The following is a 13,002-nucleotide window of genomic DNA, read 5'->3' on the forward strand; positions in this document are numbered from 1 at the left end:
ATGTTGTGCACAATTCTCTTGACATCCCTTTTAGTGAGCATTTCTCTTTTGCCAAGATACGCCACACCTGTCAGGTGGATGGATTATCAAGAAGCTGATTAAACAGCATAATCATTTCACAGTTGCACCGTGTGCTGGGGACAATAAAAGGTCACTCTAAAATTGTCATACAACACAATGCCACAGATGTCTCAAGTTGAGGGAGCGTGCATTTGGCATGCTGACTGCTTGAATGTCCCCCAGAGCTGTTGCCAGAGAATTGAATGGACATTTACAATGCCTTGCAAAAGTATTCACCCCCTTGGTGTTTTTGTTTTACAACCTGTTGTTGCATTACAACCTGTAATTTAAATGGATTTTTATGAGGATTTCATGTAATGGACATACACAAAATAGTCAAAATTGGTGAAGTGAAATGGAAAAAATAACCTGTTTTAAAAAATTAAAAAAAAACGGAAAAGTGGTCTGTGCATATGTATTCACCCCCTTTGCTATGAAGTCCCTAAATAAGATATGGTGCAACCAATTACCTTCAGAAGTCACATAATTAGTTAAATAAATTCCACCTGTGTGCAATCTAAGTGTCACATGATCTCAGTATATATACACTTGTACTGAAAGGACCCAGAGACTGCAATACCACTAAGCAAGGGGGAGCTCTCCAAACAGGTCAGGGACAAAGTTGTGGAGAAGTACAGATCAGGGTTGGATTATAAAAAAATATCTGAAACTTTGAACATCCCACGGAGCACCATTAAATCCATTATTAAAAAATGGAAAGAATATGGCACCACAACAAACCTGCCAAGAGAGGGCCGCCCACCGAAACTCACGGACCAGGCAAGGAGGGCATTAATCAGAGAGGCAACAAAGAGACATAGATAACCCTGAAGGAGCTGCAAAGCTCCATTGCGTAGATTGGAGTATCTGTGTCCATAGGACCACTTTAAGCCATACACTCCACAGAGCTGGGCTTTACGGAAGAGTGTCCAGAAAAAAAGTAATTGCTTAAAGAAAAGAATAAGCAAACATGTTTGGTGTTCGCCAAAAGGCATGTGGGAAACTCCCCAAACATATGGAAGAAAGTACTCTGGTCAGATGAGACAAAATGTAGCTTTTTGGCCATCAAGGAAAATGCTATGTCTGGCGCAAACCCAACACCTCTCATCACCCCGAGAACACCATCCCCACAGTGAAGCATGGTGGTGGCAGCATCATGCTGTGGGGATGTTTTTCATCGGCAGGGACTGGGAAAATGGTCAGAATTGAAGGAATGATGGATGGCGCTAAATACAGGGAAATTCTTGAGGGAAACCTGTATCAATCTTCCAGAGATTTGAGACTGGGACGGATGTTCACCTTCCAGCAGGACAATGACCCTAAGCATAGTGCTAAAGCAACACTTGAGTGGTTTAAGGGGAAACATGTAGATGTCTTGGAATGGCCTAGTCAAGGCCCAGACCTCAATCCAGTTGAGAATCTGTGGTATGACTTAAAGATTGCTGTACACCAGCGGAACCCATCCAACTTGAAGGAGCTGGAGCAGTTTTGCCTTGAAGAATGGGCAAAAATCCCAGTGGCTAGATGTGCCAAGTTTATAAAGACACCCCAAAAAACTTAGGTGGCTCTACAAAGTATTGACTTTGGGGGGGTGAATAGTTATGCACGCTCAAGTTCTGTTTTTTTGTCTTATTTCTTGTTTGTTTCACAATACAAAATATTTTGCATCTTCAAAGTGGCATGTTGTGTATATCAAATGATGCAAACCCCCCAAAAATCTTTTTTAATTCCAGGTTGTAAGGCAACAAAATAGGAAAAATGCCAAGGGGGTGAATACTTTCGCAAGCCACTGTATCTTCCATAAACTGACTTCAACGTCCTTTTAGAGAATTTGGCAGAAGTCCAACTAGCTTCACAACCACGCCAGCCCAGGACCTCCACATCCGGCTTCTTCTTCCGCAGGATTCGTCTGAGACAAATCCAGCCACCCGGACAGCTGATGAACAGATGCATATCTTTAATGCCAGTCATGTGAAATCCATAGATTAGGGCCTAATGAATTTATTTAAATTGACTGATTTCCTTAAATGAACTGTTCAGTGTAGTATTTTCAGTTATTTTATTAAGCAGAGAGTAGGAGAAAAGAAGGGAGTCTGAGTGAACCAGCAGTGTATTGTATATATATATATATATATACACATATATATTGTTTTTAGCTTCATTATACAGATAACCATATTTTACCGTAGGTATAAGGTACTTTTCTGCATATGCTTCTGTTTTTCATCGCCAAACCCACCACTGCCCCAAACCTACCACTGGTGTGCGTGGCCAAAGAGCTCTATTTTCATGTCATCTTACCATAGCTAGAACCCTCTGCAAAGGGTTCTAAGTAGAAACCTCTGCAAAGGGTCTAGGTAGAAAACTGCAAATGGTTCTAGGTAAAAAACCTCTGCAAAGGGATCTACCTAGCACCAAAAACGGTTCCCCTATGGGGACAAGTCGAAGAACACTATATGGTTCTACATAGCACCTTTTTTTCTAAGTGTGTACCAGAGACCTGATAGCTCTCCAAGACTCTAGTTTTGGAGGGAGGGAAGGAAGCAGGGAATGAGATATGGGTATGGTGGAAAAGAGGGGGGGAGGTAAGGTAAGGAGGCTTGGTACCTAGCCACGTCTCTAATTTTGGAATATTTCAGATGTAAAATATATCCTCTTCATCAGTGTGTGTTCCTGTGATCTTGACACTATGATGGGAGGCCACTGGCAGATGACCAGGAAAATAAGAGTAGTGTAATCTCAGCTAACTGGACTGGTGAGATCTGAAATTATAACCGCTGTTGTGGTGGACACTAAAGGCATTTTCAGAGCATGCTGGAATGTGGTGTTCTGGAGAGTGGGTGTGTGAAAACAGGCACTTCTGTGTGTGTGTGTGTGTGTGTGTGTGTGTGTGTGTGTGTGTGTGTGTGTGTGTGTGTGTGTGTGTGTGTGTGTGTGTGTGTGTTTGTGTATCAGGAGGCGAGTCACAAGCTGCAGGAACAGAAGTCAACTCTTCAATTCCAGCCACATGTTTTGGCAGAGAGAGAGAGTGACTGTAAATCAAAGAACGAGAGGGGAGAGAAAGAAAGACTAAGTCTGTATGTGACAGAAGGAGGAGAGCGACCCCTTACAAAAAAAACATATGATTTTCACGTGATCTCGTGTGATTTTATGTGAAGTGACAACATGGTGAGCACGTGTGAAATAAATGTAACACGGGGATGAAACATTTCAACATGTGATGACATGAAACAACACGTGACAACATTTGAGCACAAGGGAAAACCCCTAGGGCTGTGATGGTAATTGAACGAATAACCGTGTAACTGACAGTTATGGATGAAGATCTTCCATATAACCTCCCAACCCGTTTAAATAGGCCTATATCCATTTTAGGATGATTTTTTATTAACTTTATTTTCATGTAGATCAACTTTACCGAATAATGTAAGTGTTTACTAATGATTATAAGCGATTGTTTTGCTAACTTAGTCTGTCAATTAAACGTTCTATACCTCCCCTTCTTTCCAATTGACCTTTGATGCGCGAGCAGCTAAATCGCAAAATGAGCTGTTATGTAGAGCACGTTTTAATTTCTTGCTAGTAAATAATTACATCCATCTTCTTTAAAAAAAGGTTGGATGTGTCTGACCATTCATTAATTATTCAACAGCAGTTGACAAGGTTGTTCTGGCTCTGAGGCCTATATATGCGCTAATGTTGTGTCAAATGGACAATGCGCCAGCCTCTTCAATCTGGCATGGTATAATTTGATACAGAATCTCTTAATTTATAGACTAATCAACGCTGACCAGGCCGGTCCTGGTTGATATGCCTCCATAGGCCGAGACCCCAAAAATTGCCGTCCTCCTATACCCTCAAAGTAGAATAGTAGTCTAGGCTACAGTGTTGGCCTGAAATTCACTTTTATGAATGCCCATGTGGTAGCGTACCGTTCGCAAAACAGGCAATTTACTGTTAATCCCTGTCACTTGGTTACATGTATTTATGTTAATGCATGTATTAATTACAGTAATTTACCGTTCTCATTCTCAGAGTGGAAACGTTGTTTGCAGAGTTCACAACCTTCTTGGTTTATTTTGGTTTATTTCTTACCATCATGTAAGCGCTCCATGAGAGCAATGAGAATGTGTCTGGTTTCTCTGTCCTGTTAATGTTGACGGAGCGCGCGCTTGAGCACGCATATTAGTACCTGGCCTGCTTCAAATCCCAAGTGTAGGAAAGTTCCCAGGTGGGCTTCTCACTCATTTTTTCTTTACCTCACATAGTAAGTCAACAAAGTCCTTTTTATTTTATAACCACTCAAATTATTATAGTTCCTAACAGATTTTAGAAAATTAGTTCTAACACTCTCCCCACCGATAATCAGTGTCGCTGATAGATATGGTATGGACATGTTGCGTGTATTTGTTTCTATTTTAAACATTGTCAATTTCATCTTCATACTATAGCATACAGTTGTCGGAAGTTTACATACACCTTAGCAAAATACATTTAAACTCAGTTTTTCACAATTCCTGACATTTAACCCTAGTAAAACATCCCTGTTTTAGGTCAGTTAGGATCACCACTTTATTTTAAGAATGTGAAAGGTCAAAATAATAGTAGAGAGGATGATTTATTTCAGCTTTTATTTATTTCATCACATTCCCACTAGGTCAGAAGTTTACATACACTCAATTAGTATTTGGTAGCATTGCCTTTAAATTGTTTAACTTGGGTCAAACGTTTTGGGTAGCCTTCCACAAGCTTCCCACAATAAATTGGGTGAATTTTGGCCCATTCCTCCTGACAGAGCTGGTGTAACTGAGTCAGGTTTGTAGGCCTCCTTGCTCGCACATGCTTTTTCAGTTCTGCCCACACATTTTCAATAGGACTGAGGTCATGGCTTTGTGATGGCCACTCCAATACCTTGACTTTGTTGTCCTTAAGCCATTTTGCCACAACTTTGGAAGTATGCTTGGGGTAATTGTCCATTTGGGAGACCCATTTGCGACCAAGCTTTAACTTCCTGACTGATGTCTTGAGATATTGCTTCAATATATCCACATATTTTCCTGCCTCATGATGCCATCTATTTTGTGAAGTGCACCAGTCCCTCCTGCAGCAAAGCACACCCACAACATGATGCTGCCATGGTGTTCTTCGTCTTGCAAGCATCCCCCTTTTTCCTCCAAGCATAACGATGGTCATTATGGCAAAACAGTTCTATTTTTGTTTCACCAGACCAGAGGACATTTCTCCAAAAAGTACGATCTTTGTCCCCATGTGCAGTTGCAAACCGTGGTCTGGCTTTTTTATGGCGGTTTTGGAGCAGTGGCTTCTTCCTTGCTGAGCGGCCTTTCAGGTTATGTCGATATAGGACTCGTTTTACTGTGGATATAGATACTTTTGTACCTGTTTCCTACAGCATCTTCACAAGGTACGTGGCTGCTGTTCTAGGATTGATTTGCACTTTTTGCACCAAAGTACGTTCATCTCTAGGAGACAGAACACGTCTCCTTTCTGAGCGTTATGACGGCTGCATGGTCCCATGGTGTTCATACTTGTGTACTATTGTTTGTACAGATGAACGTGGTACCTTCAAGCTTTTGGAAATTGCTCCCATAAATGAACCAGACTTGTGGAGGTCTACAATTGTTTTTGAGGTCTTGGCTGATTTATTTTGATTTTCCCATGATGTCAAGCAAAAAGACACTGAGTTTGAAGGTAGGCCTTGAAATACATCCACAGGTACACCTCCAATTGACTCAAATTATGTCAATTAGCCTATCAGAATGCTTCTAAATTTTCCAAGCTGTTTAAAGGCACAGTCAACTTAGTGTATGTAAACTTCTGACAAACTGGAATTGTGATACAGTGAATTATAAGTGAAATAATCTGCCTGTAAACAATTGTTGGAAAACTGAATTGTGTCATGCACAAAGTAGATGTCCTAACTGACTTGCCAAAACTATGATTTGTTAACAAGAAATTTGTGAAGTGATTGAAAAACTAGTTTTAATAACTCCAACCTAAGTGTATGTAAACTTCCGTCTTCAACTGTAGCTGTCCCCTTCATACTTTCCTTGTCAATTGATTGTATTTAGCCTACTTCCGACCTAAGGTAGGTTTTTAAATACATTTAAGGAAAGGAGAACTAAACTCATCAAAAAATAAATGTCCTCTCACTGTCAACTGCGTTTATTTTCAGCAAACTTAACATGTGTAAATATTTGTATGAACATAAGATTCAACAACTGAGACATAAAGTGAACAAGTTCCACAGACATGTGACTAACAGAAATAAAATAATGTGTCCCTGAACAAATGGGGGGGGTCAAAATCAAAAGTAACAGTCAGTATCTGGTGTGGCCACCAGCTGCATTATGTACTGCAGTGCATCTCCTCCTCATGCACTGTACCATATTTGCCAGTTCTTGCTGTGAGATCTTGACACCTGCAAGTTCCCGGACATTTCTGGGGTGTATGGCCCTAGCCCTCACCCGCCGATCCAACAGGTCCCAGACGTGCTCAATGGGATTGAGATCCGGGCTCTTCGCTGGCCATGGCAGAACACTGACATTCCTGTCTTGCAGGAAATCACACACAGAACGAGCAGTATAGCTGGTGGCATTGTCATGCTGGAGGGTCATGTCAGGATGAGTCTGCAGGAAGGGTACCACATGAGGGAGGAGGATGTCTTCCCTGTAACACACAGCGTTGAGATTGCCTGCAATGACAACAAGCTCAGCCCGATGATGCTGTGACACACCGCCCCAGACCATGATGGACCCTCCACCTCCAAATCAATCCTGCTCCTGAGTACAGGCCTCGGTGTAATGCTTATTCCTTCGACGATAAACGCACATCCGACCATCACCCCTGGTGAGACAAACCCGCGACTCGTCAGTGAAGAGCACTTTTTGCCAGTCCTGTTTGGTCCAGCGATGGTGGGTTTGTGCCCATAGGTGACTTTGTTGCCGGTGATGTCTGGTGAGGACCCGCCTTACAACAGGCATACAAGCCCTCAGTCCAGCCTCTCTTAGCCTATTGCGGACAGTCTGAGCACTGATGGAGGCATTGTGCTTTCCTGGTGTAACTCGGGCAGTTGTTGCCATCCTGAACCTGTCGCGCAGGTGTGATGATCGGATGTGCCGATCCTGTGCAGGTGTTGTTACGCGTGGTCTGCCACTGCCAGGACGATCAGCTGTCCGTCCTGTCTCCCTGTAGCACTGTCTTAGGCGTCTCACAGTACGGACATTGCAATTTATTCCCCTGGCCACATCTGCAGTCCTCATGCCTCCTTGCAGCATGCCTAAGGCACGTTCACGCAGATGAGCAGGGACCCTGGGTATATTTCTTTTGGTGTTTTTCAGAGTCAGTAGAAAGGCCTCTTTAGTGTCCTAAGTTTTCATAACTGTGACCTTAATTGCCTAAGTCTGTAAGCTGTTAGTGTCTTAACGACCGTTCCACAGGTGCATGTTCATTAATTGTTTATGGTTCATTGAACAAGCATGGGAAACAATGAAGATCTGTGAAGTTATTTGGATTTTTACGAATTATCTTTGAAAGACAGGATCCTGAAAAAGGGACGTTTCTTTTTTTGCTGAGTTATAAGGGACAAAAAGTGAATTGCTTTGCCACGTTTTGCAGTATTACTTTAGTGCTTTGTTGCAAACAAGATGCATGTTTTGGAATTGTTTTTTATTATGCACAGGCTTCCTTCCTTTCACTGTCAGTTACGTTCTTATTGTGGAGTTACTACGGTGTTGTTGATCCATCCTCAGTTTTCTCCTATCACATCCATTAAACCAGTGGTCACCAACCGGTCAATCTTCAAGGCATTCCTAGTCGATCACCCAATATTTATGTAGAAAAGCCAATGAACGATAAAGGCTTGCGCTCCTTTTTTTAAATCGTGAGAGGCAGTTGGGAAAAATAGTTCTGAACGGTCATCCAACTCGGAATTCCAAGTCGGAAACTCGGGCATCTTTCTAGAGCTCCAACTTTGACCTGAAGATCACCGACGTCATAATTTGACGTCGTTGACCATCAGATGCAGGTACCGTCAGTCGAGTAAAATAAAAAAGCTAATTATTTCAACTCATGCTCCACAGTGCCTCACAAGTGCTAAACCAACTGATCTATTTTGTTATCAAAGTTCTAGTTTTAAAATATAATATGGTCTGATTAACAATATTGGCAGGCCAATCATATAGCCAATATGCTGTGATAATGTATTAGGCCTACTGCCCAAACCTTATTCCTACAAAACTGTTTGTGTGAGGTTCATGTAAAAAAAGAAATCTGAGCAGTAGATCTTAGCTTGCTTTTTGACTGTGAAAGTGATCTCGACTCAGAAAAGGTTGGTGACTACTGCATTAAACTCTGTAACTGTTTTAAAGTCACCATTGGACTCATGGTGAAATCCTTGCGCGGTTTCCTTTCTCTCTGGCAACTGAGTTAGGAAGGACGCCTGTATCTTTGTAGTGACTGGGTTTATTAAGAGACCTACCAAAGTCTAATTAAAAACTTCAACATGCTCAAAGGAATATTCAATGTCTGCTTTTTTGTTTATCCATCTACCATTTGGAGGCATTGGAGAACCTCCCTGGTCTTTGTGGTTAAATCTGTGTTTGAAATTCACTGCTCGACTGTGGGACCTTACAGATAATTGTATATGTGGAGTACAGAGATGAGGTAGTCATTCAAAAATCACGTTAAACAATATTATTGCACACAGAGTGAGTCATTGCAACTTATTGTGACTTGTTAAGCAAATGTTTACCCCTAAACTTATTTAGACATGCTATAACAAAGGGATGAATACTTATTGACTTAAGACATTTCAGCTTTTCATTTTTCATTAATTTGTAAAAACTTCTCAAAACATAATTCCACTTTGACCTTATGGGGTACGTGTGTGTGTGTGTAGGCCAGTGACAAACAATCTAAATGTAATCAATTTTCAATTCAGGCTACAACACAACAAAACGTGAGAAATACTTTCTGAAGGCACTGTAAGTGCATGTGTTACAAAAGAAACATACAATATTTCATTTGTAGCTAGTCACCATTTCAATGTAATACTCACTTCCCTGCCGCCTCCCTGAAAATGTGTTTTTGGAACGTTTCACACGTGACATTTAGTTTTTCCGTAAAGGTGAGGACCAATTCAGGATGTTTGTAAGACTTTCTCAATACATTTGTTTTACCAGTCGTCAGGAAGTTACGTGATGGTCCCAGATGGTCTCAAACTATCCCAAATCATTATAAGTAAAGTTATGAAATGGTGGTTTAAAAGTTAGTGGTACGCTGCTCAGCTAAAATATGACCCCCCTTGGGATTTGAACTCACAACCTCTGGATTTGAGGTGCACTAATCTGCACCCATACACATTCATTACCTATAATACATCTCTGCACTTAGCAAAAAAAGACTGCCATCTGCATTGCTATTTGAGTTATCAATTAAACTATTCGTTCATCATTGATTTCATTTACTAATTTCAGCAATTTGAGGGTTTTCTATATAGTTGTCTAATGTTGGTGGGGCATATTAACCTGTTTTAATGATACTCCTGAATCGCTATGATAAATAAAAGTTTTGAGTATATTTTTAACAAATTTGAGATTCACTTTGAAGTCCAAAGTGTAAGAATACAGATTAACTCTGTTCAAATACCAGGTGAGGACACGTTGAAAAATAAATATTGTATAATTAAACATACACAATGCAGTTATGTATGTCAAAGCGTGTAAAAAAAAATGTACGTTGAAAACACTATGTTAAAAGCACGACGTTTTCACGTGTTGTGTTCCATAACCACGTTTTCACATGTTAAAGGTAACGTGAAGTGTTCCAAAGACATGTTTCCACATGTGAAAGCATGTGGTTTTTCTGTAAGGGGAGAGAGAGAGAGAGCCAGAGAGCGAGAAAGCGATTGAGCTAGCGAGAGATTGAGAGCAGCTCAGGGCTGGGTTTAATCTGCGTCGTCTACTTCTCCCCACAGCAGCCCCTCCTCCTTTCCCACTGACTGATGACAACTTGATTATTTCAGATGTCTAACACACCTCATACCTCCTATTTCCTCCTCGTCTACCGTAGTGCTACTTCCGTGACTGCACACTATCACACCGCCAGATACACACTCACTCAGTGGTCTATAACAAATGCATAACCTTTGCCTACAATGATTGGCACTGTGTACAGTTGAAGTCAGAAGTTTACATACACCTTAGCCAAATAGATTTAAACTCCGTTTTTCAGAATTCCTGACATTTAATCCTAGTAAAAAGTCCCTGTCTTAGGTCAGTTAGGATCACCACTTTATTTTAAGAATGTGAAATGTCAGAATAATAGTTGAGAGAATTATTTATTTAAACTTTTATTTCTTTCATCACATTCCCAGTGGGTCAGAAGTTTACATACACTCAATTAGTATTTTGTAGCATTGCCTTTAAATTGTTTAACTTGGGTCAAACGTTTTGGGTAGCCTTCCACAAGCTTAGCACAATAAGTTGGGTGAATTTTGGCCCATTCCTCCTGACAGAGCTGGCGTAACTGAGTCAGGTTTGTAGGCCTCCTTGCTCGCACACGCTTTTTCAGTTCTGCCCAAACATTTTCTATGGGATTGAGGTCAGGGCTTTGTGATGGCCACTCCAATAACTTGACTTTGTTGTTCTTAAGCCATAACTTTGGAAGTATGCTTAGGGTCATTGTCCATTTGGAAGACCCATTTGCGACCAAGCTTTAACTTCCTGACTGATGTCATGAGATGTTGTTTAAATGTATCCACATCATTTTCTTGCCTCATGATGCCATCTATTTTGTGAAGTGCACCAGTCCCTCCTGCAGAAAAGCATGCTTCACGGTTGGGATGGTGTCCTTTGGCTTGCAAGCCTCCCTCTTTTTCCTCCAAACATAACGATGGTCATTATGGCCATGCAGTTCTATTTTTGTTTCATCAGACCAGAGGACACCAGAGGACAATCTTTGTCCCCATGTGCAGTTGCAAACCATAGTCTGGCTTTTTTATGGCGGTTCTGGAACAGTGGCTTCTTTCTTGCTGAGCAGCCTTTCAGGTTATGTCGATATAGGACTCATTTTACTGTGGATACAGATAATTTTGTACCGGTTTCCTCCAGCATCTTCACAAAGTCCTTTGCTGTTGTTCTGGGATTGATTTGCACTTTTTGTACCAAAGTACATTCATCTCTAGGAGACAGAACGCGTCTCCTTCCTGAGCGGTATGATGGCTGCGTGGTCCCATGGTGTTTATACTTGCGTACTATTGTTTGTACAGATGAATGTGGTACCTTCAGGCATTTGGAAATTTCTCCCAAGGATGAACCAGACTTGTGGAGGTCTACCATTTTTTTCTGAGGTCTTGGCTGATTTATTTTGATTTTCCCATGATGTCAAGCAAAGAGGCACTGAGTTTGAAGGTAGGCCTTGAAATACATCCACAGGTACACCTCCAATTGACTCAAATGATGTCAATTAGCCTATCAGAAGCTTCTAAAGCCATGACACAATTTTCTGGAATTTTCCAAGCTATTTAAAAGCACAGTCAACTTAGTGTATGTAAACTTCTGACCCACTGGAATTGTGATAGTGAATTATATGTGAAATAATCTGTTTGTAAACAATTGTGGGAAAAATTACTTGTGTCATACACAAAGTAGATGTCCTAACTGACTTGCCAAAACTATAGTTTGTTAAAAGAAATTTGTGGAGTGGTTGAAAAATGAGTTTTAATGACTCCAACCTAAGTAAACTTCCGACTTCAACTGTATTTGTAAGGTGTGTGTGTGTGTGTAGTACCCGTCCTGTTGATTGGCGCACTGTATTTGTAAGGTGTGTGTGTGTGTAGTACCTGTCCTGTTGATTGGCGCACTGGTTGTCACAGTGCGGGACAGCTTATTGGCTGAGACGCTGTAAAGGTTTCCGCCAATCCAGCGCATGCCCAGCCCTCTGCCTCTCCAGTGTTGGGCCGGGGGGTGCCCGGCATTACTACCGGGGGGACGCAGACGACTCTGGAGCACACTCCTGGAGGACACAGAGAGAGAGAGAGGAGAAGAAGCAGAATAGAGTGAGGGAGGGAGAAATTGGCAAAGCATTAGGAAAAGCATACATGGATACACAGAACATCTTGTTTGAACAGGTTGGCAATTCCAGGTTTTGGGATGGTATTTTCTATGGGAGGAAACATCATGGTATGATAACTCCTGGAGAACGCAGTACTTGGGCAAAAAGATCAATTCGGTATAACCACAAAGTAGTAATGAGCTGAATGATACTGCTCTTGTAATTTGCTCACTTCACCACCACATCTACACCCCTTCTCTTTCTGCCTGTCTTTTGCACTCCTCTTCCACTTTATCTCCCCTTCTCATCTCCCTCTTTACGCTTCCCAGTCCTACCCTCCCTCCTCACCTCCCTCTTTACGCTTCCCAGTCCTACCCTCCCTTTTCATCTCCCTCTTTACGCTTCCCAGTCCTACCCTCCCTCCTCACCTCCCTCTTTACGCTTCCCAGTCCTACCCTCCCTCCTCACCTCCCTCTTTACGCTTCCCAGTCCTACCCTCCCTCCTCACCTCCCTCTTTACGCTTCCCAGTCCTACCCTCCCTCCTCACCTCCCTCTTTACGCTTCCCAGTCCTACCCTCCCTCCTCACCTCCCTCTTTACGCTTCCCAGTCCTACCCTCCCTCCTCACCTCCCTCTTTACGCTTCCCAGTCCTACCCTCCCTCCTCACCTCCCTCTTTACGCTTCCCAGTCCTACCCTCCCTCCTCACCTCCCTCTTTACGCTTCCCAGTCCTACCCTCCCTCCTCACCTCCCTCTTTACGCTTCCCAGTCCTACCCTCCCTCCTCACCTCCCTCTTTCTCCTCCGTGTCACAGCACTCTGTTAAATTGCCACCCTAATGGAAAGGGCGGCAGCGTGGAAATGGAGAGAA

At 42.1% G+C, this 13,002-nt stretch overlaps 1 protein-coding gene across 2 annotated transcripts in view; it reads right to left on the bottom strand.

Annotated features, from left to right (window-relative positions):
• Nucleotides 1-13,002, bottom strand: part of LOC120052640 (zinc finger CCCH domain-containing protein 3-like) — a 95,768-nt gene that overhangs the window by 19,783 nt on the left and 62,983 nt on the right. For both annotated transcript variants that reach the window (XM_038999679.1, XM_038999678.1), the window contains exon 5: nucleotides 11,921-12,093. In XM_038999679.1, coding sequence (XP_038855607.1) covers nucleotides 11,921-12,093 — 173 coding nt within the window. The remainder of the gene's footprint in view (nucleotides 1-11,920; nucleotides 12,094-13,002) is intronic.

The sequence above is a fragment of the Salvelinus namaycush genome, chromosome 8 (assembly GCF_016432855.1).
Source record: "Salvelinus namaycush isolate Seneca chromosome 8, SaNama_1.0, whole genome shotgun sequence".
Lineage (NCBI taxonomy): Eukaryota > Metazoa > Chordata > Actinopteri > Salmoniformes > Salmonidae > Salvelinus > Salvelinus namaycush.